Source organism: Rhinolophus sinicus, linkage group LG04 (assembly GCF_036562045.2).
Source record: "Rhinolophus sinicus isolate RSC01 linkage group LG04, ASM3656204v1, whole genome shotgun sequence".
Classification (NCBI taxonomy): Eukaryota; Metazoa; Chordata; class Mammalia; order Chiroptera; family Rhinolophidae; genus Rhinolophus; species Rhinolophus sinicus.
The window spans coordinates 158,896,773-158,924,046 of NC_133754.1; the positions used below are offsets into that span (position 1 = coordinate 158,896,773).

The 27,274-nt window shown below is 43.1% G+C and overlaps 2 protein-coding genes and 1 long non-coding RNA gene across 7 annotated transcripts in view; 1 reads left to right on the forward strand and 2 right to left on the reverse strand.

Annotated features, from left to right (window-relative positions):
• The window catches only part of FBXO10 (F-box protein 10), a 41,548-nt gene extending 26,860 nt beyond the window's left edge, over positions 1–14,688 (reverse strand). The window contains exons 1-2 of one of the 4 annotated variants that reach the window (XM_019729129.2): positions 14,534–14,649; positions 11,567–11,685 (exon numbers count right to left, since the gene is read on the reverse strand). In XM_019729129.2, the coding sequence (XP_019584688.2) occupies positions 11,567–11,641 (75 nt within the window). In that variant the 5' untranslated portion in view covers positions 11,642–11,685; positions 14,534–14,649. Of the gene's footprint in view, positions 1–2,950; positions 3,259–11,566; positions 11,686–14,157; positions 14,464–14,533 lie in introns of those variants that run through there. The other 3 variants (XM_019729130.2, XM_019729131.2, XM_074330727.1) reach the window with 3 other exon arrangements.
• Positions 14,623–22,039, forward strand: LOC109446075 (uncharacterized). 2 transcript variants are annotated; one of them, XR_012495852.1, is made up of 4 exons: positions 14,623–15,001; positions 15,578–15,699; positions 19,695–19,769; positions 20,851–22,039. It is a non-coding gene; the product is annotated as an uncharacterized LOC109446075 (long non-coding RNA). The 2 variants fall into 2 exon arrangements; XR_012495853.1 differs by lacking the exon at positions 15,578–15,699 and having other exon boundaries at positions 14,626–15,001.
• Positions 22,040–22,251: 212 nt separating this feature from the next.
• Positions 22,252–25,867, reverse strand: TOMM5 (translocase of outer mitochondrial membrane 5). The gene is made up of 2 exons (XM_019729135.2): positions 25,669–25,867; positions 22,252–22,621 (listed from the first exon to the last, which is right to left on the reverse strand). The coding sequence occupies exons 1-2, from the start codon at positions 25,787–25,789 to the stop codon at positions 22,587–22,589; spliced, it is 156 nt and encodes a 51-aa protein (XP_019584694.1). The 5' UTR covers positions 25,790–25,867; the 3' UTR covers positions 22,252–22,586.
• Positions 25,868–27,274: the final 1,407 nt, after the last annotated feature.

Here is a 27,274-nt window from a genome sequence, read left to right on the forward strand (position 1 = left end):
TTTAAAAACAAAACCCATAATTTAGACTCTCTCAGCTTGTCAGCCACAGACAGTATGGTACGGGCATAAAAAAAATAGAGCCCAGACCGCCTCTGAGCTCAGATGAGAATTTCCTTTTATTCAAATGTCACATTCCCTGTTGTTCCATGTGGCTTTATTTATTTACATTAATCCGTGGGGACCCATACAGCAACAGGGATTTCTATAACCAAGTAACATTAAAAAAAAAAATTGTATTCAAGTTTCGCCCTTCCTTTTTGCCACTGGGGCCTCTGAGCCATGGAATTAAAGTAACGAATGTCCCACAGGGCTGTGCACCTGGAGTGTGATGCCTGCAAAGGAGAAACAATAGTGGGAACGTGTCTGGGGCAGGGGACAGCACGCAGTGAGGTCGACCTCAAGCTGCCCCTTTATTTATGTGTTCCCAAGAGTGTGAGAACTCAGGGTTTCTGTGTGGCAGCTCCGAACCACCTCACATGCCTCTGAGCCACCTGGTGTCCCCAGCCTCCGTGGGCCCGGCAGAGGCCACCCTCTGGGAGGTGAGTCTCACAAGGCTTAGCTGTCAACAAGCAGGCTCTACTGCTTCCCAGCCCCGTGACGACGCAAAGGCTTTAACCTCTCTGAGCCAATTTCCTCATCGGTAAACAGGCTAATGATGGCTGTCCTGCTACATCTCAGGAGGATTTTGAGAATTTCCAAAGGAAAAAAAAATATTTATTCAAGAAATATTCGTTGATTGTCAACTATTGTGCTAGGCACTGTCACACGGGATGTCATGCTCCCACTCCCCACATAAGAATGCAGGATATGGTGAAGCCAAAAAGGAACACCCACGGAGCCATAGGTAGGGGAGTCATACCACTATAGTCTCACTGGAGGCTGGATTCACACGATGTGCGACCTGCTGTCCGCTTTTCTGCCAACCGACTGACTCTCTCTCTCCACCATAGCTACGGCAGTTATATCAGTGGCCAATTGGCTAACTGGCTACAGTTGACGGCCAACTACTACCTGAGCCAGCACCTGAGCCAGCACCTTTCCACGTGAGGCCGAAAGCCTGGAAACTGCTCTCTGGGGCTCTGTCCCCACACTCCACCCCTACAGGGTCTCGCCTCACAATCTACGCGACAAGCATCTTCCACGAGGGTCCCTGTGTCATATTAGCCTATCAGCACCTACGGACAAAAAGAAACAGTAGTCTTGGAACCAACAATGGCAAATCCCTTCCATCTGGGAGGATACATGCTAGCTTTTTGTCCTGGGAAAGGAGGGTCGCTGCCACTGGCACCTTTCCTGGTTTGTGGTACCAGACCTTTATGGCAGTGCTTGGGGTCCCTTGCATAGTTTCAACATGTAACAGAACAGGGGACCCCATAATAGGCCATAGTGAGAGCACATAGTTTCCCTGCAAATTCATCCCAGTATCGGGACCTCTGTATACTACAGTCACTTACGGTGGCCACTCAGCCACCACCCCTGGCGTCACTTGCAAATCATGAGTCAAACCAGCCCCCCATGGGGCTATCAGGCCCAACCATCGACAGTGGGGGCTTTTGACCTGCCAGGACCAAGTCCATTGCTGTCGTTCCCTCTGACCAGGTACCTTGGCCCCACCCCTAATCAAGCTGAAAGGAGTCAGCCTCAAGTGGCTACATGAAGTCATGGAGGGACACGGGTTGCGCTTTCCCAGACTTCTCCTTTAGGCTTCTCCGGAATTGCTGTTCAGACGCAACTGTTTCCAAAGTTCCAGCAGGAGTGCATTGGGTTGTTGGTCTATTTTCTCCCTATCGACCCCTGCTGCCAGGAGATCATGCCATATCTGTGCGCATGTTACTCTCTGAAGCCTGCGACCTCGCCCCTTTACTTTTGATTTGGGCTTCCAGGTCTCAACTGCACGAACCTCCTGTCTTAACTTCCTTCACCTCCGGCTTTCAACATCCCCTAGGGTGGCCATGGCAGTTGTAACTTCATGGATCCGTCGCCCCACATAGGGTGTAAGAATGGCAACCAAGGATCCAAAAGCACTCGCAGGTGCAGTGTCCAAAACCAGATCTCTCATGCTGGCAGTAAAAAGCTCGTCATCTGGGCCCTGCATGTTGAGGTTAAAAATAGCATGTCTCATACCCATTTCACGGATGATTTGCGTAAGTTCCATATATGACTGCCATTGACTCACAGTGTCTGGCAGCTCGCCAGCCTGTCCCCATACTGTGCGTACCGCAGCAGTGAGCCACTCCATTAGAGAATGGTTGCGCTGGTCATGGGCCAACCTATGGCAGTTCTGTAACCTTTGTCGCAGGGACGATGCACTGTCACGAAGGCTAGCTTTTCCATCTAGCCTGGGGAGCAGAGAATGTTGTCTGCTCCCTCATCCCATAAACATAGTAGCCAAGCCGAGACTGGCTCTCCAGGGCTCTGTCTGTACCACCTCCCCAGCTCCTGCAGCTCAGTGGGAGTGTAAGGGGTGCAGGTTGTGAACTCAGTCACAGCTGGGTTGCCGATAGCAACGCCCCCGGGGCCCAAAGGTTGCTCACGTTTTACCCTTTGCTTCAAGATTGGCCAGGCTTTGGGGGTTGGGAGCTACACTGTCTCCACTCACTTCTGACTCAGAGTCTCCACCTTGGGGCCCTTCTTCTAACAGACGGACCGAGCTTCCAGCGCTTCCAACCGGGACACCTGGTCCGGAACCTGGGCCATTTCATTAAGCGCATTTTCCGTGTTGAGACTCAAGGCCGTGAGCAACATCCAGCCCACGCGGCCGGCTGTAGCCCTCTCTTCCTCCTGCAACCGCTCAGCCAGAGCCTGCAGGGCCCTCTCCACGCTGGCTGGAGAGCCGTCCATGTCCTCCCACCCCTCCTTGGGGATCCAACTCCTGAGAACAGTGGCCACCGGGCACCACACACTGTGTGGGGGCCACACATCCTCCTGCCCAGTAAGACTCCATTCCTACCTGGTCGGAATCCTGCTCACCGTGCCAGGTGTCTGAGTGGGTGGTAGCCTCAGTGTATAATGTCCACAATCCTCGGAGCCTACAGCAGAAGCAGATCAACAAAAGGAGGACAACACCTTCCATGGCCAAGAGGGAGGTGTGCCATCTGGAGGCTCGAGTTTTCCAGGCAGACCATGCCTCCCGCTCTCGGCGTTGCTCCTCGCGGGCCTCCCGAAGCTGAACTTTTGTACGCATAAACTGCTCCACCATCCTTCGGTGAGTTTCAGCCGGCACCATACCCTGCTCGCTGCGCCATTTGTCACGCGGGGTGTCATGCGGAGTCTCAGCTCCCGCTCCCCACACAAAAACGCAGGATGTGGTGAGGCCAAAAAGGAACACCCACGAAGCCATAGGTAGGGGAGTCATACCACTATACTCTCACTGGAGGCTGGATTTACATGACGTGCGACCTGCTGTCCACTTTTCTGCCAACCGACCGACTCTCTCTCTCCCCCATAGCCGCGGCAGTTACATCAGTGGCCAATTGGCTAACTGGCTACAGCTGACAGCCATCTACTACCCGAGCCAGCACCTTTCCATGTGAGGCCAAGAGCCTGGAAACTGCTCTCTGGGACTCTGTCCCCACAGCACTGTTCCAAGTACTGACAAGCAGTAAACTCTACCTTCAGAGACAGACAATAAAACTTTAAAATAATAACATAAACGCTATGAAGAGAAATAAAGCAGGTTAAGGGGGCTGTGTGTGTGTGTGCCTGTGGGCATGAGCATGTGCGCTATTTCAGATAGGGTTGTTAAGGAAGGTTTCTAAGGAAGTGACATTTAAACAGACACCTGAATGACATTTAAAGCCACGGGATGGGATGAGATCACTAAAGTGAGTGGAGAAAGAGACAGAAGTCTGCTGACCAAGTTCTCACCTTAGTAACATCTAAAGGCCATGAACTGGAAAAGGACTTGCTAAGGAGAAACTGGGGGTGGACATCCTTAGAAAACTGTACAGAAGTCTTGTCACATAAGGCACTAGAAGTAAAGCTTTGCTTTGTTTTGCTGTCTAGACTCCCACGGCTTCTGAGCGAGTGGGTTCTATGGGCCACTTAGTTTGCTGGGCATCATGATGGGTAGGAAAATTGGGGTCAGAGATAAAATCTGAGTGGATTGGTGGGGTGAGTGAAGGGGACGTGAGAAGTCCTGTGTTAGAACCATAGGGACTACGCATGTGAAAAGTGAAACAGCACACACAGATGTTAATGTGGCCAGGTGACATTGTGCCTGAACACCTACTATGAGGAAACTCACTGTGATGAATTAGACACATTCTCTGCCCTCAAGGAGCTTATCACCTTACATATAATATGCTTTCTTTACTTATTATCTGTCTCTCTGGGGAAAATGTAAGCTCCTTAAGGGCAGAAACCTTGTAGTATTGTTCTGTATTATGCCTAGAACTATGCCTGGCTCGGAGTAGTATTCCAACCATTGGCTATAGAATCCCTACTGTGACACAGATCCCTGTGGAATAAAACAAAAAAATAAGTAAATGACCCAAGTATGTAGTCAACACTTGCTTTGTATAAGACCACTGGTAAGCAGTTAGGGAGTCAGGAATCAGATAAAGACCCCACCTCAAGTCTGGTAGGAGACAAAGATATCTCATCAAAAATGCCCCAGAAAAACAAAGGAACCAAAGTCACAGTAAAAGGGAAAAAGTGCTCAGTGCCATAAAAGAGGGAAATCTCTTGTTCAAAGAAAGAAAATGTGACCTCCAGCTAGGGAAATCAGCCAATAATAATAGAAGGCAACAAAAACAGCAGCCACTACCTATTTGAAGGGCACGATATGAAGTACTTTTCATGCCTTATTTATTTTATTCTCTCAACATCTCTCCAAAGCCTTATAACTCAGGATGTTGTCCCCAGAACTCAGGAGCTGATTAGAAATGCCAACTCTTGGGCACCATCCTGTACCTACTGGATCAGAACTGGCATTTCAACAAGATGAACAGGGAATTCCTGTATGTTGGAGAAGCACTGATTTGAAGTATTATTGTCTTCATTTTACAGATGAAACCACTAAGCCTGAGGGAACTTCTGTGACAAATGACTCCCCAATCACTCTGCTAGACAGCAGCAGGGCCCCCATTCACAGCTAGGCTCGACCCTAAAGATTGGGTTTTTAACTACGAAGCCAAGCTCCATGGAAAAGCTGGACTGTGGGATATGGGTAGGAATGGGGACCGAGAATGGAGAAAAAGGGACTGTAGGCAGAGGAAAGTGTCAGCAAAAGCCCTGGGGTAGGAAACGTGCAGCTGGATTTAGGACATAGTAGTCAGGGGTTCGGTCTGGCTGCAGCTCCTGGAGTATGATGGGGTCAGGGAGACAAGCCAGCTGGGTCAGTTCACACAGAGTTTTCATTAATTTGGGGGCAGCAGGGATCTGCCTTGAGTCCCAGCACAGAGGGCCCTACCCCGTGCAGAAATGACTCAGACAAAAGGGGCTCAACAGGCTGCTAGTAGGGGCTCTGCCTCTCCCTCACTGGGCAATGTTGTGGGCCGGGGACTTAACAATTCTGCCTCCATGTCCCAGTGTTTGTAAAATGAAGAAAATGCACTTCCTATTTAGGGGAGGTGAGGCCATATCAGTATCAAAGTGGCGGGAATTTTGCTTTTAATACAAAAGTAAGGGGTGGCGGGGGGAAAACTATCTAGGACAGCGCAGAACTCTAGTACCAACAAAGGAGAAAAAGATCCTTTCTCCCCACATTATGAGGCATACAAAGGTCCAATGTAAATAACTGTATTAAGCTCCAGTGTAAAAAAACTGTATTAAGCAACCGTAATGGGTTAATGATTTTAGACCTTTCTTCAAATCAAAGTAAATCTCCCTAAAGTTTTGTGGATTTTCGTTTGAAAATACACAGAGAGTAAAATATGGGAACCACGAAAGAGCCCCGTACACATATTAATACATACCTACATCTACACTCATACACACATTATTGGAAATGAGACAAAATTTAAAACTTTGAAGATGACAAAAAATCTCAGCTGGGCTTTTCAACATTTCTTTAAACCTTAGCTCTCTTCAGCCTGAGAAATCACCAGCTGTTTCTTATTTCAGCTTTGAAATTCGATGACATAGACCAGAACGCAGTGTTCTGTAGCACACATGGTGCTTTCTGAGCGTGGTTGGGAGCCAGAGGGCCCTCTCCCTCCTTCAGTGCATTGTTCGCTCACTGTGGTTCACCTACGGAGGGCACTGGGTCGGGATCCCGGGATCTGAGCTTTAGTCCTGATTTAACATTAATAAGCTGGGTGACCTGGGGGTGGGGAAAGGTGTGATGGGGCTTACTAAACACCAGGTACATTTTATATGTCATCTCAAATGAGCACTTATAACAGCTACCCAAAAGGTAGTAGTCTTATCCCTCACTCCAGGAACAAACTATTACTCCCTTTTTTATTTAGTTACTAGGCATCACGGTTGAGGTGCCTCAACGAGACTGAGCCCAAGGCCTCTGCACAGTTCCCTGGTGAGTCAGGAATTGGCTATTCCTGGGTCTGATGTCCATCTCTGGTCCAGTAAGTTTTGACTACTAGGAGTTAGGGACAGAGCAAGGTTTCATACTAGAAAACATGACTGTCTGGGGCTGCCCCTACAGGAACAGGAGCTGTGGATGTACAAGTTTCTCTTAGAAAGGGCTGTGTGATGTCCTCTTCCTTTTTTCTTGCACATGTTAACTGAGTTAATTCCAACTGCAACCTCTCTAACCCTCTTCGTTTTTTGCATCACTCTTCCAGTCATCACTCAGTACAGTGGATTGTGGGAGCCATAACTTTCGTCTGCCCAGCACACCTTCCCTCTTCTGGTTCCTTAGAGGAATTCCACTCGCCCTCCATTTAGTCCTGGTGGGGATGTCATTCACAGTGCCTCAGGCCTCCAGCAGATAGGATGGACACTTGATCCAAAGTAGACAATCAGAACCTCCCATCTCCCTTGCCAGGAATGGGGCAACTCAGAATAGTTCATCTGAGGAATGAAGCCAACTTAAGACAAGCAAGGTTGAGCAACTGGGAGAGATGGAGGGGGGAGGGAGGGAGAGACAGAAAGAGGGAGAGAGAGAAGAAGTGGGGGTGGGGAGAGAGAGAAAGACATACGAGTACGTACACACACATACTTTTTTGAGCCCCTAGATCCAGCTATGCAATTTTATAAGCCAACAGATTTTCTTTCTAAAGTTGAGAATCAAAGCTGATCACTTGCAATGAAAAGAGTCCTCACAGATACAGAGTTTTCTCAAGTAAATTCTTTGCTCTCTCACTTTTTTTCTGCCCCCATCACATTTGTTCCAGCTGTGGGTCCTTAAATGACTCTAATCAAAACTGACGCAGTGTATCACAAATAGTCTACCACTAAGCAGGAAGGGGATAAATGGAGTTTAAACAGTCTAATGTCCCTATCCTGTCCAAAAGAAGAGTAGGGATAGTAATCACCTCTCATTTATTTATCAACTTTGGTTAAATTAAAATTTCAAGGGTAACCATTAAAGAAGAGAAATTACTTAACATCCAAACTAGTAAAAGGAAAAAAAGTGAATGATTAAAAATAACCCAAAAGAAGGGAAGAAAGAACTAATGTGAAGTGGAGAACTGTCAGTACAAATACATTGAAAGCATAAAATATGAAGACAGACTTCAACCTAAACACATCAGTGGTTACATTAAATGAATATGAATTAAACGTTCCCGTTAAGAGACAAAGACAAGCTATAAAAAAAAGCAAAATCCAATTATATGCTGTTTATAAGAGACATATCTAAAACAGATACAGGATGAAAATAAAAATATGGAAAAAGATATACCTTGCATAGGTTCACCAAAAAAAAAAAAAAAGATGGTGTAGCTATACCACTATCAGATAAAATAGTTTTTCTCTTTATAATAGCTAGAATAGGCAAAAAAATTAGTGAGGATAAAAAATATTTTAATATAATTAACAAACTTGAATTAATGACATTACACAGTCCACTGAATCCAATAACTGTAGAATACGATGTGATAAAAAAAATAACAGTGGATGCTGCTGCCAAGTGCCATCCAACAGAAAGGCAGGGATCTTCAACATGGGAAGGGCACATCGAACCTTAGTAACAGTGTGTGACAAGTTTCAACTTGTTCGGTGCAGTCAGTGTGAGCTACAGTTGAGAGAAGGTGTGTTTTTAAAGTGTGTCATAAATCATGGATCACGAACAACGCATGAAATTTTGTTTCAAACTGCAAAAAAGTGCTAAAGAAACACAGGAAATGTTAAAATTAGTTTATGGTGATGCCTTAATAACCAAGATCTGGCACCGTGTGACTTCTGGCTCTTCCCCAAAGTAACAATGACATTGAAAGATAAACGTTTTGAATAAATTCAGGACATTGAGGCAGCCACAACAGTGCAACTAAAGACACTCATGAAAGAGGACTTCCAGAACTGCTTCAGAGAGTGGCAAGAACAATGGGATAAATGTGTTCAAAGCAAGGGGGAGTATTTTGAAGGGGATTAATGCAATGTGTCTTTTACTGTAATACATTTTTGTATTTAAACATTCACCATGTTTTTTTTTAATCACACATCGTATATATCACTTTTGAGCACGCGTGTAACGTTTCATAAAAACTGACCATAAATGGAGCCTTAACAGAAATTTCAAAGGATTAAAATTATATAAAACAAGCTCACTGACCACAATCAATGAATAAAAGATAACTAAAAAATACTCAAATATCTGGGAATTAAGAAAACACATTTCTAAGATATCTATGAGTCAAAGGGGAAATCACAATGAAAATTAGAAAATATTTTAAGATAAATGACTAAAATAAAAAACTTATGAGCTCCCACTAAAGAGTATTTGGAGAAAAAATGTGCAGCCTTAAATGGAAGACATAAAAATAAAAGGATAAAAATTAATGAACTAAACATCGATTTCAAGAATTTAGGAAAAAAACAAAATATACCCAAGGAAAGTAGAATGAAAAAAATAAAGAAAAGAGCAGAACTAAATGAAATAGAAAACTTTACTATGGAGAATATCAATGAAGACAAAAGTTGGTTCTACTGAAGAAGAAAAGGAACGAGCATAAAAATGAAATCAGAATGAAAAGGGGAGAGATCTTTACAGATGTTGCAGCCATTAAAAGCATATTAAGGAAATATTATCCACAACTTTTATACATAAATTTCAAACTTTAGAAGGGACAAATACCTGGAAAAATATTACTTACCGAAACTAACTTAAGAAGAAAAATTTTAAATTGTCCTAGATCCACTAAGAACATTGAATCTGTGGTCAAAAATAATATAAAAGATTGTAAAATCTCTGTCAAAGAAGAGCATGAGTGTTTACCCAACTCAAAAAAGAAAGGTATCGTCATTTTGACATGTCAAGTTATTTAAGGCATAAATATAAAATTAATGTCCTAAGTATTTTATGCACAGAAACAATAAAGTATATGATATGGTCAAGGCAAAAAATTTTTTAAATAAAAAATAACATAAAAGAAAACAAACTTCCAGACCCAGGTGGCTTCATCACTGAGTTCTCTGAAACATTCAAGGGACAAAGGAGGGGCACTAAAATTGTGGTGGAGGAGGAAGTGAATAGGTGTTAGATCTGTGGGTTAAAGGCAGGAGCAGGGATTGTAGTTTGTCTCACTAACATTCCTCTTGTAAGATTTCCGAGAAATTGAGACCAACCAGAAGCCTGGAGAAGTTGGATCCGGATGGAGTAAATTTAAGATTAAAAAGGAACGGATCAAAATAGACTGTAGAGAATATCATCGGTGCATCACCCAGATCCCCTTTACTGGCTAGCACATCCAACCCCCGATAGAAGTTTCGGCTGATAACAACTCACAGACGTCTGTTCTCCAGAAAACTGCCACCTCACCTGGTATATCTCTCTTTCTCTTGTCCCCCCATCCTGCTTCCATCATTCTGCTTTTCCCAAGTACTTCTCCTAATCTATCACTTGAACAAGAATCCCCATTATAGGTCCTGCTTCTACAGAATAGGATCTAAGAGATCACCATTTAAGAGGGTGAAAAGAGTCACAGACTAGGAGATACTTTTGAGACATACAACTGACAAGGGACCACTAATCAAAATATATCAAGAACTCCGACAAGTCACTAAGAAAAGCTGAAAAACAGGCAAAAGATTTGAACAGACAGTTCACAAAAGAGGTCATCCAATTAGTCAGTGAAAAAGCGCTCAACATCAGTGGTAACCAAGGAAAGAAAATTAAAGCCAAAAGAGGTATCATTATACACCAAGAATAGTTTTAAAAAAGTTTTAAACTGGCAATACCAAGTACTTTCAAGGATGTGAAACAACTGGAACTCGCATATACTGCTGGATGGAAGTAAACTGGTACAATCACGTAGAAAACTGTTAGGCACTATCTGGCAAAGCAATTCCACTTTGACATATACAACCCAAAAAAACTTGTTCACATACACAAGAGAAAATGTTTAAGGATGTCCGTGGCTACACTGTTTTTGGTAGTCAGAAACTATAGCAACACAAGTACCGATCAACTACAGGATGAATAAATAAATATATTGTGACATATTCATATCACGAAATACTGCTGGCAATGAAAAGAAGTGCAGTCACCACATGGATGCAGCTCACATACAACTTGAGCAAAAGAAGCAAACACGAAATACACACAGTGCGATTCTAGACGTATGAAGTTGAAAAACAAGTAAAAGTAAACTATATTGTTTAGAGATACAAATATAAGTGACAAAAGTACAAAGAAAAGCATAGAAATGATTATCACAAAAGTCAAGGCAGGGTTTCTTCTGGGGAGGAGGTTATGATTTTGAAGGGGGTGTTACTACTGAGTACTGGCAATGTTCCATTTCTTGACATAGGCTGTGGTTACATGTATATTTTCCTTAGAATTGTTAAACTATACATTTGTGGTTTTTCCCTGCAGGCATTCTTGTTATAGCTCATATTTTTAAAAGTTTAAAAGAGACAATGAAATAAATGTACTGATTATTGTTTGATTCTTAGAAAATTTGAGGGAATTGAAAATCCTTCATCTTTAAATTAAAACTGTGTCCCCCAAATCCCTAACAGTTTACATGCCAAGAAAATTTTCAATAATGCCTACTTCTCTTAGGACTGTAGATGGAGACTGTCTCCTGGGGACAGATCTATTCTTTGCCAAGAGTCATCAGAGGACCCCCTCTTACATATGAAAAGTAAGGTGAGTAGGCACTAACAGGAGTTACCTTGTTGAAAGCTGCCATTCCCGAGAAGCCTTGGTAGGCAGAATCCTGGAGAGGAAGTAGAACCAACTTGCCAAAAGCCTTGGATTATGGGTTAGGAATAGAAGAAGGGATTGAGCCTCCAAACCCTGATAAATGGTTTGAAAACAGGGAAATCTCTTGCATGGTCTGGGGTGACCCTGACCAAAGCTGCTAGAAGGAAAAGGGCCCCATATGTCCCCAAAGAGATCTTACCATGAAGCTGGTGGGACCCAGCCTGGTGACAGGCTAGAATACAGTGCTTTGGGGAGAATGGCTAAGCATGTAGGCATAAACTAAAAAGGTCTAACCTTGGAATCCAAGCATGGGATCAAGCTGGCAGGAACCTGGTCCAACAAGGGCCTTGAGCAGCAGTGACCACACATCCTTGGACCATGCAGGACAGCTCTTCAATAGTGATACCATATAGCTGTGTCAGAAATAACAATGTGGGTGGACTGCTCAGTCTCTGTAGTTCTTGCTCCTCTGGAAAGCGGAAGTAACGCTGACTTTTTTTGATTGTTTAAGCCCCCACGGGGCTTGGAAGTGGGTGACATCGGAATTCTCACTAATAAGGGCATTAAAGGACTTGGGGGATTACTTGGAAAAATAAATAAATATGTGACTGCATTAGAACTCAATTGGTGAAATAAGACCCACAAGTTAAACACGTAAAATGAAATAGAAGAAATCTTAATCAAATGTCTCTGCTTATCTACTTTTATGTGTATAATATCATGTATGAGTAGGAAACTAATACTGTCACTAAGATAACAGAAACAGGGTAATGAGAGAAATTAGCAGGCATTTCAAACAAAGCCGGTGATGGGTGACTTAAGAGAAGGTTCATTCATCAAGGCAAAGTGAAAGAACAAAATGCTTCTTGTACCATCTATAATTACTATGCGACTAAGACAAGTAAAAGGAACTTGTTTCTTTTACATTTTCCTTGAAAAGCATCTTGTATGTGATGTCTTCTTCATTGCCCAGAACACTAGCCCTCCCACCTCTGAGAGCTCTGGCTGGCTCCCAATCTATGCCTATTGGAGCCCCACTGATTTGCCCCCTGGCTATGGTCGTGCACATGGATTAATCCCCCAAAGATTCTGAGGTCTCTAAGCCAGGGTCTGTATCTGTTTTTATCTGTTTCTACTTATTCCCATTCCTCTTGGCCCTGCCACCCATGCATGTTTGTTAAAGGAAAGAAGGAATGAGGGAGGGAGGAAAAGAGGGAGGAAGGGGTGGATAGTTTGCACTGCAACTGAAAAAAACAACAACAGAGGACCACCACCAGAAACCAGAAACCTATAGTGAACTGGGGACTGCTTGACCAGTATTACTTGTGCTATCATAAAAATACAATTCATCTGATAACCATGGAAACCAAAAGAAGGTACTATGATGAGGGTGGCTTTTTTCAGAAATCTAAAAACAATAAGAGGCCTGAAACCAGAAAGACAAAGAAATCTAAGTGCTCCAGGCCAGAAGGAAATCCTTTCCTAAAGGCCCTGTCAAAGCAGCATTTTCTCCAGTGTCTAAAATCTCATCAGTCTTCAACAAAGGCTCTGGGACTGCTGTGACGGATCATGAAACAATTCAGACTTCTCTGTGTGCTCCTGTCCTTTGGGGCCAGCTGCTAGGAGGCACAGTCACTGGGGGCTGAAACTTATTGTTATTATAAAATGTACTGAGAGGAGCATCCAAGAGCTTGCTCCTTGGCCATCATTTTTGCTCAAACACATTCATATAAAAATTCTCAAACAATGTACTGAGAACCAGCAGAGGGGTGTGTGTGTGTGTGCGCTTGTATGACATATATATGTATGATACATATATATATATATATATATATATATATATATATATATATATATATACACACACACACATATATTTCTTCTCCAGCTCTTGGTAGGTGCACCAGCACACAACAGGTGCTCCATAATTACTTGTTGAGTAAATGAAGAATTAGAACTCAGGGAAAGCACAGTGTCTAGTAAACAGTGTGCATTCTTTCCACCACTTAGTGCCAACATTCGTTTGGGTCCTGAGAAAATCAGTCATTCTGGACCTCATTCTGGGTCCAGCTTCTCCATTTGCAAAAGGAGCCAGTTGGATTAGATGGTTTCCCAGGCATCTTCCAGCTCTGACAGTCAATCACTGTAGAGTGCTTTTTTTGGTGGTAGCACACGCCTGGCACTTTTCTTTCCCCTCAGAGGGAATGTGATAGCCATCTGCTCGAGTACATTTATGTTCCCATCCTGCCTAACTCATCTGATAGGAACAACAGGTTCACATGCCAGTTGTAAATAAGGCAAAGGGGGCCCAGAAAGAGAAAAGGGGAAAATAGTTCCACTTGGCCCTTTTCTTAGGAAACCAAGACAGCACTCTTTTTGGGACTAAACATATAGAAACTAAAGCGTGATTATTCCAAACATCCCTCATGTGAAGCTTACTAATTGAATAATGCTTATTTTAATAGCACTATCTATTGAGCACTTCTGTGCAGGACACCATGCTGAGCCCTTTAAACTTAACCCTCACAGCAACGTCATGGGCTGAGTACTATTATCTCCTTCTAACAAATGAGGGTTCTATAAGGCTCAAGGTCACACAGCTAGTAAGAGGCAGAACTAGGACGTGAACCCAAGTCTAACTGCCTCCAGAGTTCTGGCTCTTCAAATGGCTTTCCATTCTTCACTGCAGACCCACGAGGGAGGCAGGGCACGAGTCATCACCTTTACTTTAAAGATGGAGAAACCGAGTATCCTAGAGGCTTGCAATTTGCACAAAATACAAAAGACACTTAACAGATGCCCGGCTCAGACATTCGCTTTTGCATTCCTAGGTGAGGGCTCTTCCCACCCCAAGAGTCTGCTGCTTCCTCTTGGACTTCACTTACACAATCGCAAAATCTCAGGGCTGAAGGCAACCGCGGAGATCCACCTTCCCCACCCGGTCGTTTTCCAGGAGGGGAAACCAAGGCACAGCTCTTCCTCCGCGCGGCTGAGCTTCCAGGTGCCAGCGGAGTGCGGGAGCGCGGGGCCGCCAGCGGCCTGAGAGCACCCCCGCCGGGTCCTGCCAAGGCCAGATGCTCAGCCTTTGCCGGGACCGAGAGGCGCCTGCAGGGCCGGTCACCTCGTGAAGCGCCCCAGGTCCCCAGGAGCAGGCGCCCGAGCCCTTCCCCCCGGGCCGCCCCCTGCTCCGGGCTGGGGCCCTCGCCGGGATGCGGGTGGAATAAGTTCGCCCGCAGCCTCCGCGGGCCGGCCGCCTCTTACCTCGCCGGAGCTCCCGGGGGCGCTCGCCCACGCAGTCCGGATCGCGGGCGCCGAAGCCGCAACGGAGCCGCGAGGACGGCGGGCGGACGCGCCGCGAGCCCCGCCCGGAGGGTGACAGTTGCCGGGCTCGTGCGGGGCGGGCACCGTCACGTGACGCGCGAGGCGGGGGATGCTGGGAGCCGCGGGCAGGCGGCCGGGGCCGCTCCTAGACCCCCGCCGCGGAGCGGGAACCGGGAGGAGTCTGTGCAGGGAAGGCCCGAGAGGGGAGAGGAAGAGACACGAGGGGGACGGACGGGACTTCAGATGCTGCGAAGTCGAGCTTGTGGGAGGACGATCGAGGCTTGTAGTGCGTGGCCCCAGGAGGGGCAGAAATAGAATTGGTGGGTGGAATTGCTGAGAGGTTTGCCGGGGTCCGTATGAAGATGATTCTTCCAACCACCAGACTTGTTGGGCTGTTTTCAGGAGGTGGTAAGCGACTTGTAGGTGGATTCATAAGGACTGAGTTCGTTCATTTACAGACTGACCACTGGCTACGGGGCACACAATACACTGGGAGTGTGTAGCTCTCGGGCTTAGCACTTTGCCACGTAGTAGTAAACGATAGTTGCTGCTGTTAGTTATTATGGGCACAGAAATGAACAAAGCTAGTATGCTTCCTGTCCTCTTGAATTCTCAAGTGGAGAAGGGAGTCATTAATCAGATATCATTTAAATAAATATATTTTAAATTAGAGTAAGTGCACTGAAGGAACCTTGATTTAAAATTAGAGGGCAAGGGAAAGTGGTCAGGGACCTGTCAGAAAGATAAGGAGTTGGCCAGATGGAAGAGTGGAGGGAAAGCCCCTTTGACGGCTCTTGGGTGGGGCGGGGCCGAGGAGAGAAGACTGCTCTTTGGGTAAATGGAAGACATAGTTTGTCAGAAGCTTACTGGATTAAGGAGAGAACAGTGTAAGTGAAGTTAGAGAGGTAGGGCCCAGATCACGGCAGCAATTAGTAGGCCATGATAGAATTTGGATGATTTGATACCTTTTTTTCTTTTTTAAAGTTTGCTAGCTCCTATGTGGAGAATAGACAAAGGCAAGAGCGGAAGCAGGGAAATTGGTTAAGACGTGGCTGAAGTAATAGTAGAGAAGATGGAGAGAAATGGAATTAAGACACATTTTTGAGGTATAGTCAAAATTGGCTTGATAAGGGGGGGATTTCCAGTCTTCTAGCTTAACCTACTGACTGGGCCCAGGCAGGTGTTATTTATTGAAATGGTAACTGTTGTAAGGAGAACATATTTGGAGGTGAGGGGAGATCAGGAACTCAAGTTTGCACTTGCTAAACTTAAGACGCCTGTGTCATCCAAATGAGGCAATCAAAAAGGCAGTTGGCTGTAGACTCTGGATTTTAGAAGACTGTCAGCTACCCAAATCTAACTTGAGAATGCTATGAAACAACATTACACCAGACTGAGGTTTGTTAACAGCTGAGCCTCTGGTCCCATTGACCTGTCGGTCCCTAGTTCTATACCATGTATCCTATAAAAATGTATTCCATCTCTTATTACCATATGATGAATCTGGTATTATTGCAGATTCTGGGTGAGGCCCAAGTTACCATGCAGTTGCTCTTTTATAAATGGAAGGAAAAAAAAACACCCTAAGCATAAAGCCAACAGTTTATTTTAAGCAGACACAAAGCTGTGTACACAGTAGCCAGATAGAGAAAAGAGCATTCCGACTTAGGTCAGATCAGAACAGGGGTGGTTCACACTACAATGAGTCTGATGATTGATGACTGGCAAAGATGTGACTTGTTTAATCCTTTGAAAAGTACCCCATTGTATGAAACTGGCAGTTTAGATACGTCTGTCCATAATCAAAAGCCTGAATTTCTGCCAGCCAACATTGCTTTGGCATTTTTATAAAACAGCTAAGCCTTTTAAAGGAGTACACCTGCAGCTTTCTACAAGAACATGCTCTTTCCCATTAGAGGTACAAGTATCACTTGCCAAATGGAAAATTTGATTTTATATATGTCCTTAAATAATAACATCATTTGCAAACTGCCGTTGAGCCCTCTCTTCTTCCTGCCCTCATTTCTCCTGTCCATACCTCTATCCTACCACTTGCTACGGAATTTTCCCCTCCATTAAACGAGAGCCAATTTGCTCATCTTTGCATCCTGACAGAGTTGGTATTTATTGTGAAATGAATGAGTAAACGTACACGATTTCCTCAGCCACACGAACGTTACTTACCTTGTTTGATAGAAAAGTGAAGCTCAGAGGGCTTTGTCCAGGGTCAACGTAATAGACCTGTCATCCTTTTAGGCGGCCCAGGATCTGAATTCCCTGCCGACATTTGGGAGTTCCCTATCTTATGAGTTTATTGGGAATCAAGAGCATACCTTTCATTATAGAAGCTGAAACTGGATATTTTCTTTGCTTCTCCACGTGACACTACAAATTAAATATTCCCTGGACTTTGAATTGGGAGCCAGACACAGTGCAGTGACAGAATAATTTTTTCATGACTTTGGTAAATGCAGCAAGATGAAGTTCGTAGAGTAACAGTGGCTGCCATGATAGTCCAGGGTTTTGTGCCTGGGGACTTGGTAATACATGGTGGCATCTAATCCTCAGCGGAGTTGGTGTCTTCACTGCACCAGGCTATGTGGAGTGACCAGGTGACAAAGGGTGATGTTCCACCTGCTTAGTCTCCAAGCCCAATTCTCTAGGCCTCCTGATATATTAAACTATCTATAGTTCTTTTCATTACTTTTTTTAAATCTACCCTAACTGGATTTTGGTGTGTTTGCAAGTAAAGATCTGACTCCCATAGTCACATAATAGCAGAACTGAAGCTGTAACCCAGGACTTGGAACTAATCCTAGTGCCCCTTCCTAATATAGAGATCTCTACTCACCAGCAACACACATTTTCACATGACATATTGATGTCTCTAAATCACCCTTTGTTCATCAAATTTATACTTTTAATGTCAGCTGATTAAATGAATACTTCAAGCAACTGCATGGTGAGGCACCTGCCAGTGTAACATTAAGTTTCGAATGCCAGAATATCATTGTCTATAAAACTGTTTATGTAAATTTGCATTTTTGTCCTTTATAGATATAAGCAGAAAATGAAAATACTATTACTAATGTGACTGAGAAAGAGGAAAATTATCAGACATGCTTAAAGCAGATCTTTAGCCTTAGTAGAATGCTTATTGGATTAAAGCCAGCTGTTTTATTTATGAAGGAAGCAATTTAAGAGCATTTTATAACTGAAAATGCTTCATCAGATACTATGCTTAAAAGACAAAGTGAATAAGTGATTTTGTAATGTTTTTACATCTCAGTAACAAGTCAGTTCAACTTCTTTGTTTATAATTTCTATAAAAGCTTTTGTGAACTTGTACAAAAGTTGGCTAATGACACCACAGATACATATCTGTGATATTGAGTACATGCAAATAGCATGTAACAACTGTTCACGGTCTCCTGTGTGACGGCCCTAATACAAAGAAAAAGACCTCGTGCTTTATTTCCAAATTATTGTAGCCTTCAAAAAAACATAGGTTACCGAAGGTTGTTCTTCTGTAGCCAAATGTGGAATTACAGTATATAGACAACAGCCAGCAGATGTCAGATGGGAGCTCTTTCTTAGGACTAAAGTTTGAAAATAAAGTAACAGTAGTTTCTGAAAGGACTGAAGGTTTTCTTTCTCTTCTGTGCTCAACATACTTCAGTCACACTGGCCTCCTTTATTCCTTAAACACATCTGCATTAACTCTTTTTCAAAGGCTCCTCACTCTTTTATCAGCCCAGTTCCTAGTCATCCAAATCTTACTCGATGTATTATTTCTTCAGGAATCCTCCTCGCTTCCTCCCCAACCCAGTAGGTCAAAGTTCCCCTAAACCAGTTACCTGTACTTCCCTCTCCTAGCAGTTTATATAATGGAGTAATCAGTGATGAAATTATGTAATGTCTGACTCCCCTGCTAGATTGTAAGCCTCTTAAAGATACGTACCATGACTGAATTCTCTGCTGTAACCCTTACCTACTACAGTGCTGGCCCTCTGTAGTCACTGAATAAATATCTGTGAATATGAACACCTACCAAATAGACTGGGAATATCTTTCTGCGGCCTGGACAACATGTAGTATGTGGAAAGTCAGTATTTTTTCACCTTCAATTCAGTAGTCAATTTATTCAGATCATTCTTTGTAAAGATATTATATGGGACAGAAAAATGTGATAGTACCATGTTTCCCCGAAAATAAGACCTAGCTGGACAATCAGCTCTAATGCGTCTTTGGGAGCAAAAATTAATTAAGACCCGGTCTTATATTACATTATATTATGTAAGACCGGGTCTTATAATATTTACACTTAAAATTATATGTGAACAGAAAATCAGTTACCCATAAACATGAAGACACATTTATCTTATAGTCCTTTTTCTACCAAGAAACAGGTATAGTCATGCACCACTTAATAATGGGGATACTTTCTAAGAAATGTGTCATTTGGCGATTGGTCCTCGTGCGAACATCAGAATGCACTCACACACCAAGCTGGTGTAACCTACTACACGCCTAGGTGAGGGTATACCGCCGGTGCATATGCGGTCTGTCATTGACCAAAACATCATCGTGTGGCATGTGACTGCATTAAAAATATGCTATCTCACCATCTTATTTGCATGTGGAATTGGGAAGCAGGGAATAAGTGATACTGTGAGTCTGTATTTAGTGCAAAGTTTCTAGGTTCCCGCCAGTTCTTCCTGTTAATCTCTGTAAACTAAGGAATGGTGAAATAATTAACAGTGATCTAAGTTCAATATGCTTAAGAAAGAAAACAGGCTGAAAAAAAATTAAATGCTTTCTAGAAAATCAGGAATAAATAAGCACCTTTAAACTTATGGAACAATGAAGTAAAATACACAAGTTGCTTATTTATGGCGACGAACAGCTTCTAAACAACAGAGGCTTGCTAACAACAGTGAGGGTTAGGTTATAGAGAGAGAAGTAGCTGTTAAAGATAGGCTTGGCCTTCGATAGGAGCAGTCATTTCTAACGCGAGGGAGGATACAAATGCTGGTGTGTGCATAGGGTATCATGGGGTAAATTTATGGATGCTTTCTTCTGGATGTCTCTATGTTCTCAGGGAAATATGAAGCAACATCATCAACTGAGCTTGAAGACGAGAGAAGGAGATATGGGAATATCGAGATAGGAACAGGTATGAAATGTGTGCCCCGTCGAGACGAATGAGCTCTGGAAATACAGTGGTCCTGCAGGACCCCATCAAGGTTAAGAGTCATCGCTGTCCAGGTGGATCCTGTCAGCATGTTTGTTTTCTTTCCAGCCACACTCAACTGCACAGGGCAGGCCCAGAGCAGGCAGAGAGCTGGATTTAACCAGAGTCGGGTCTTGCCAGGGAAGTACAATGAAGGTAACGAGAGGGAGGAGAGCTGAAGGTGTATATACGAGAATGATGACAGTGAGGGCTAATGGAATCTAAGCTGAGACATGAGGAAGGTGAAGCCCAGAAACTAAGTGGTAGAGTGAATAGACCGGGGGGCTAAATTATTAGTACTGGAGAAAAGCACTTAAGGATAGGGTACAACAAATGAACACTAAAAGTCCCCAAGCCCTGGCCGGCTACTATTTATTAGCTACTGAAACTTTCAGCTCAAACTCCCCATCTGTAAAATGGCATTATTATCGATTGGTTAAAGCTGTTTTCAGATAATGAATTTAAGTATTTAGGAATTTTGAAGTCTGTATATAATTAGAGAACAAGCATGCTATCACATAGCATCTGGAAATATGAATGAAACCGAATGGGGCAGTGAATACCAGCACAAATCACTTCTAAACACCTTATACCGAAGACTAACCATTAATAATAACCAGCATTTACCAAATGCCAGGCACTGTGCTAAATGCTCTACTTGTGTTCTCTCACTTCACCCTTACAACAACACTTTGAAGTAGATAGGTGTTTCTATTTTGCTATTTTTACAGGGGGAAAAAATGAGATTTAGAGGTTCAGTTGCTAAAGGTCATCTATCTCACAAATGTTGGAGTTAGGACTCAAAATCAAGTCTGCCTGTCTTTAGAGCCAGTGTTTTTAACCATGGTACTATATACTGCACCTCCTTAAGTCAGGAATGGGTTTAAATTACCAACATGAAACAGCATCACAAGGTTAAAACACATACTGCTTGGGTAAAGATGGTGGATTGAACACATGCATCTATTTCCACTCTCTCCTGAAACTCCATTAAATGACAGCAAAGATTTTTGTTTGTTTTAAGGTATAAACCCAAAAGGACGGAAGAAGAGGAGACAACAGCAAGAAAGGTAGAAGTTGGAAAGCAGACGGACTAGTAAATAACATGATAGACCCAAGAAAACTGAATCCTGAGTCAATAGCAGAAAAAGAGAAACACACAACCCAATTTACATCACAGAATCCCTAAAAGGCCCAGGAACTGGTTGCTTCACGTACCCGGAAGTAGAAGATGAAGGGGTAGGCGCCACAATAAGAGTTGGTTGAGGTTTAAGCAGGCAGATGCTCTCTGCAACTCTGCATTGCTAAGCAGCCTCTTCTCCTCAAATGAGAAGTGTATTTTTCTGAAAAGGGTAAAATGGAGGATTCCTGGATGCCGAGCAGTTATGCACTGGGGTACTGTACTCAGTACAGAAAACAAGAGATCCAACATGGGAGGAGAGGAAAAGAAATTCCCAGGATGATGGTGAAGGGAGATCTCAGAATATGATCATATGTCAGGCAAAGAAGACTGTTTTCAGGCTGGGACAGGTCAGAAAGCTCTCGGAAAGGCTCATTCAGCAAGATGAAACAGTGTCTCTAATGAAACTGCACATTGTGAGCAATTTAGATAAATGGCAAAACTTGAGATGACTTAGTGGTAAATGCATAGAAAACTAAGCCTACGAAAAACAGAAAGATGTACAGGAAATGAAAACAAGGAACAACATCTGGAGTCCTAATGAAATCGATCTAATCAAAACCACACAAATACATAGATCGGAACAAGAAGCGAGAAAGAGATGAACAAATGATGGCGGTAAAGGGAGGAAAGAGACCTAAATCCTTACATGCGGAGAAGTCAGCAGGCAATGTCTGAAACAGGAAAATCATAAAGTAACAATGCAATCATTTATAGACCTGAGGTAAATACCCAAATAATTACCTAAAAAGAGGTGAATATAGTTGTGTTGTCTCCTGGAAGAAGGTTAAGGACTATCCCCTTCCCCAACAAACCTGGGGAACTAACTGATTTAACAACATACCGTTTTTTTCCTTTGGTGGTATTATATTCTTTCAGCATCAAGCAGGAATGCTGCGTTTCCCAAATATTAACAATAAGCAATGTCACTTCATCAGGAGTAGCAAATTCTTCAGGTCCAAACAAGAGGAACTCAATTTCACGCGGTTGTAATAATCACAATATTATAGTAGTCTCACCAGCGATTATTGGTTTGCAGCAAAAAGCAGGTTAAGGAGAAAAACAATTTTTCTTAATTGGTACATTTATTAAAAATATAAACTAATGGTCCTGTGCTTAAATGTTGTTGTGGTTGTTTGTGTGCTGGCTTCCATAAAACATAACTATCATAAGGAGCTCTTCACCAAATATACTCCAGACAGAAGTAAGAAGGTAAAACAGAAATGACTGACAAGACAGTGCCACTGCAGACATAATTCCCTTGTATAATTAATATTTGCTAGAAAATGGAGTTTGACATTATTTACAATTACACCAACATTCATGGAGGCTGAATATCACAGGTATTAAGGGCATACTATGGCCATAAAACATCTTTCATACTTCCCAAATAGTTTATATTTTAGCTACGAAGGTCAGTTACCAGAGCCAAACTTGTTCTTAACAAGTAGAAGTTTTATGTCCATTCAGTCAAAGAGTCTCTTACATCTTTCTAGGTCTATTCATTTGCAGATTCATTTGCAGAGTAGAAACTGGAACCACGTTCTTCATATCACGCATTCACATGTGATGTTCAATCTTTATATGCTGTCCAATTTCTTTAAGATAAAAGGAGCTGAAAGAAAAATAAACCCAGAATTTTTCAGATCTATTAGCCCACAAGTGACATGGATTTTTAAGATTGGGGGATATACCTTACAGGTTCAGTTCAACGCATTTTTGAAAACAACTGCAAGTGATGGCCAAGATTCTACCTGCACAACCTACAAAAGGGACTCACTGTCTTTCCAGGCGGCCCATTCGTGTCATGCAGCTATCACTATTATACAGTTCATTCATACACGATACGAAATCTTCTCTCCAGGTAGTTCTACCTCTTAGGGCCATGAAGAGTAAATCCAAACCTCTTTCAAATGATAATCCTTTTACTATGGTGATTTAACTGTCAAAGGTACAAAACTCGAGAAGAAACAAATTGGTATCTTTTACCTTTAAAACTGCATTTGAAAGAAGGCAGAGGATAGGGGTTGGGAACACAGCACTGAGCTAGGGAACCACAAAAGCCAGACACACATTTTGATCCCCCCACTGTTTAGCTATATATCATGTGCTCCAGGTCACATAAGGTACAGCCCTACATTAGTTAATGTAAGGACCTGTTAGGGTGGTGTAGATAGCAATGTCTAGACAACTAGAAGTGTTGTCCTGGGATCTAAAGAGGTGACATTACTGTCCTGTGTAAAAGCGCAAGGGCCAAAATAAGCACATGAAAAGATGCTCAATGTGCAATGCAAAGTCAAACGAAAATGAGGTACCACCATACAGCTACTAGGATGGCTACCATCAGAACAAAAATGTGGGCAAGGATGTGGAGAAATTGGAACCTTTGTGCGCACTGTTGGTGGGAATATAAAATGATACACTAGCTGCTATGGAATACAGGAGGGTGGTTCCTCAAAAAATTAAAAAGAGGTATTTGTACATTGATGTACATAGCAGGCTTATTTGCAGTAGCTAAAATGTAGAAGCAACCCAAGTGTCCAAAGATGGATGAATAGATAAGCAAAATATGGTATATAATGGAATATCATTCAGCCTTAAAAGGGAAATTCTGACACATACTACAATATGGATGAAAACGTCAATGAAATAAGCCAGTTTATTATATGGGGTACTTAAAAGCAGTCAAAATCATAGAGACAGAAAGTAGAATGGCGGTTGCCAGGGGCTGGGAGAAGGGAATGGGGAGTTATTGTTTAATGAGTCAGGTTTCATTCTTAGAGATGAAAAAAGTTCTGGAGATGGATGGTGATGATGGTTGCACAGCATTAGGAATGTATTTAATACCACTACACTGTACACTCAAAAATAGTTAAGATGGTAAATTTATGTGTAATTTACCACAATTTTAAAAATTGAAGGAAAAAGAGCTGTGCCCAAAAAAGCTGCCAGAATGATCTTCTCAATACCCATACTAAGTAAATAAAACACTTTGATAATATTAAACTGAAGATACTGTTATCAGAAGCTGACAAAGTCAGCAGTATTTCCAGTCTTTTCCACTAATTATCAGAAAAAAGAAATCCATCAAATGAATGGATAAACAAAATGTGATCTATCCAAACAATGGAATATTATTCAGCAATGAAATGGAAATAACAATACATGCTATGATATGGATGAACCTTGAAAACATTCTGTGAAGTGAAATAAGCCAGACACAAAGGTCACAAATTATACAATTCCATTTATATGAAATGTCCAGAATAGGCAAATCCATCAAGACAAAAAGTTGATTACCAATGTCTGGGGAAGGGCGTGAAATGGGGAATGACAGCTAATGGTGTTTCTTTTAAAGGGGAAGAAAATGTTCTAAAATAGATTGTGATGATGGTTGCACAACTTTGACTATACTAAGAACGACTGAACTGTACACTTTAAATGGGTGAATTGTAAAATATGCAAATTATAGCTCAATTTAAAAAGTGATAATACTGAACAGTATTCTGTATTTTTTTTAAAAACACACACAATTCATGTCAAATACAAAGGTCATTAAGAAGCAAATATTTTATCGGCAGCTAAGTCAACAAAAAGTGGTTAAGAGGAGTTGCAAAAAGCTGTTGAAGGAGCGGGATGATTTCGGAATTTTGTTTACCAGGGCTCCCTCTCCTGGGTAAGCAGAGTAATACCATAGACAGTGAAAGGGGCACAGAATATGGAAGACCTGGCCTCACTGAGCTCTGACCTGGGCCCAACATGAGCCTTCTACCGATAACCTTGATATGGACTTCATTGGAATGGTCCCTGGCTCTCCATCCAGACATGTCAACTACACGCAATGAAGAGTACTGAACTGAGAATGAGACGGGCGTGGGGGTGGGGAGCAAATCACTGCTGAGATTCACATCTAAAACTAGAGATGTCATCTACAAAGTTGCTTCCAGCTCTAATATTCAGTGTGCCTGCGACTCTCGTCTCTTGCCTGAGCTCCCTCTGAAATTCGAGTTTTCATCAACAAAAGGGATTTACAGAATCTTAGGCCCTGCCTCCCTCAAACGGCTACTGTCAAGACTAAATAAAGTTTCAGCCAAATGTAAAATTAAATAAACAGTTATTATCGTTAAAACCTGTCAACTTATATTTTATTCTCATTCTTTCCCCCAAAACGCAATTATTTACTTTATGCACCGTACCAATAAATAAAGGAAGCAAAACTTTTTGGATTTCAAAGGTCAGCATTGAAGTAAGGAAAACCCGGTAATAGGAGGTCGGGATTCCAGGTGAAGATCACTCACTGGATTGCTAAATGACCTTGAGCCAGCCATTTCCCTACTCTAGATCTGTCTCTCCCTGCAAAACGAGGGAGCTGCTCTGAGTTATAACCCTTGAAGCTCTTTCCATTCAAACGCTAGTAAGGCAGGGCAAGGCCGGACGCTTAACCCCGCAATCCGAGCCCCCGCGCAGCACTTCAGTACCCCAAGTCTGACCCGCAGACCCTAGCCGCGCATGCGCCTGCCTCCCCCCAGGCGCGAGTCCCTTGCTCACTGGGACAGTTCAGCTCAGCTCAAGGGCCCCCAAAGGCCCGCAGGACCAGAGTTGGGCGGGGGTGTCAGCGAGCCGCGCGCTGTGCTTACGGCCACAGCCTGGAAGGACACTCACTGACTCGCAGCAGGGCCACGTAGATAAGGAAGTTCCGTATGGAGGAGATCACATCTTCGCGCATCTTCCGTTTCATCTCCTCCGGGTCCAGCTTGGGCGCAAGGCCCTCGATACGGAACATCGCGACTGTGCCCCTCCAGCCTCCAGCCGCCGCGCTCGGCTCTTCCCAGCGGCCGCCTCGCGCACGGAACTAGGCTCAGCCCCATTTCCTGTTCCCGCCCCTCACTTTCGCGCGCAGTGACAGGAGCCCGCGAGGGACAATCCTCGTCCTGACCCAGCGGCTCTGCAGGGGGCTGCCTGAAGGGGGCGGCCGCAATCCTAGCAACGCAGGACTTGGGTTCCCCCAAGCTATTTGTTTAATAGCCCCTTGTCTTGAGCCGGGAGCGCTACGCTGCCAAGTGCTTTTCTGCCCCGGAGAGGGCGTGCATAGGTACCACGATAATCAGTGATCATAGCTGACATTTATTGATCAAGTACTCAGGACAGATCTACCCTATGAATTAGATGTTACAATCGAATCCTTTCCTAGATGAGAAAAATTGAATCACAGAAATCTTTAAAACAACAACTTGCCCAAATGTGTTTTAAACTACCTCTGGGGGAAAAAAGTTTGAGAAAGGAAATGATATTAGCAAAATTTTGAAAATTGCTTAAGCTGGTGATGAGTATGTAATTTTAATTATTCTAGTATTTCCATTTGGAGTGTGTTTGAAATGTTTCGTGAAAAGTAAAAACAAAAAGAGAAAGAAGATGAAACTTGCTTAAGATGACACAACTAGCAAATGCAGAGCAGGGTTTTATACCTAGTAAGGCCTGTGGGACCACAGAAAAGTGTTTTTTGTTTTTGTTTCTTTAACATTTTCCATATTGCTGTGTTCTGATTTCTGGAGTTAACCGATCCTTACAAATTATAATATTGGCCCAGTAATACAGTATATAGAAAGCAAGTTCAAACCTGTTCAACATTTTACAGAAGAGAGGGAGGGATGCTTAGAAACCAAGTGCACTGCTGAAAGTCATTCTGCTAGTGACGGCAGAGACACGGTTTTAATGCAGGTAATTATCATGTCGTGTTGAAATCTCTTCTGCCCCCCTACCCCCGCACGTGACCCTCTGTTAGTCTTTCACAGTTAGTGCCTGCCTGGGTGGGCATCCCTGGAGTCGGAAGGTAGGTGTTTAATGAAACCAGACTTCCTGTCACAAAATCGTCAGAACAGTGCTGCCCAAAATTATGCATGCCAACGAGCCATATATAATTTTTAGACACGAACCAGATGACTGACTTGCTCACATAATTCAAAACCAGAATGTTCCTTCTTGATTGCACATCGCATAGCAACAATGGATTTTGGAAAAATTAGAATGGTAATTTATTATGGGAACACCTGATAACTATAAACATTGCCACCCACCTTCCTCATTGCCAGAATGTAAGACATTGGGGTAAGAAAGGGAACTCATCTACGTTTCAGGCTTTAGTAATCTCTTTCATCTATAATTCATGCAGTGGAATAGCAGAGGCAGCTCTGGAATGGGAGGGGCTGACTCCCAAGGAATATCCTCCATCAAGCCCTTCAAAAGAGTTTAGAAAGCCTGCACTGATGCT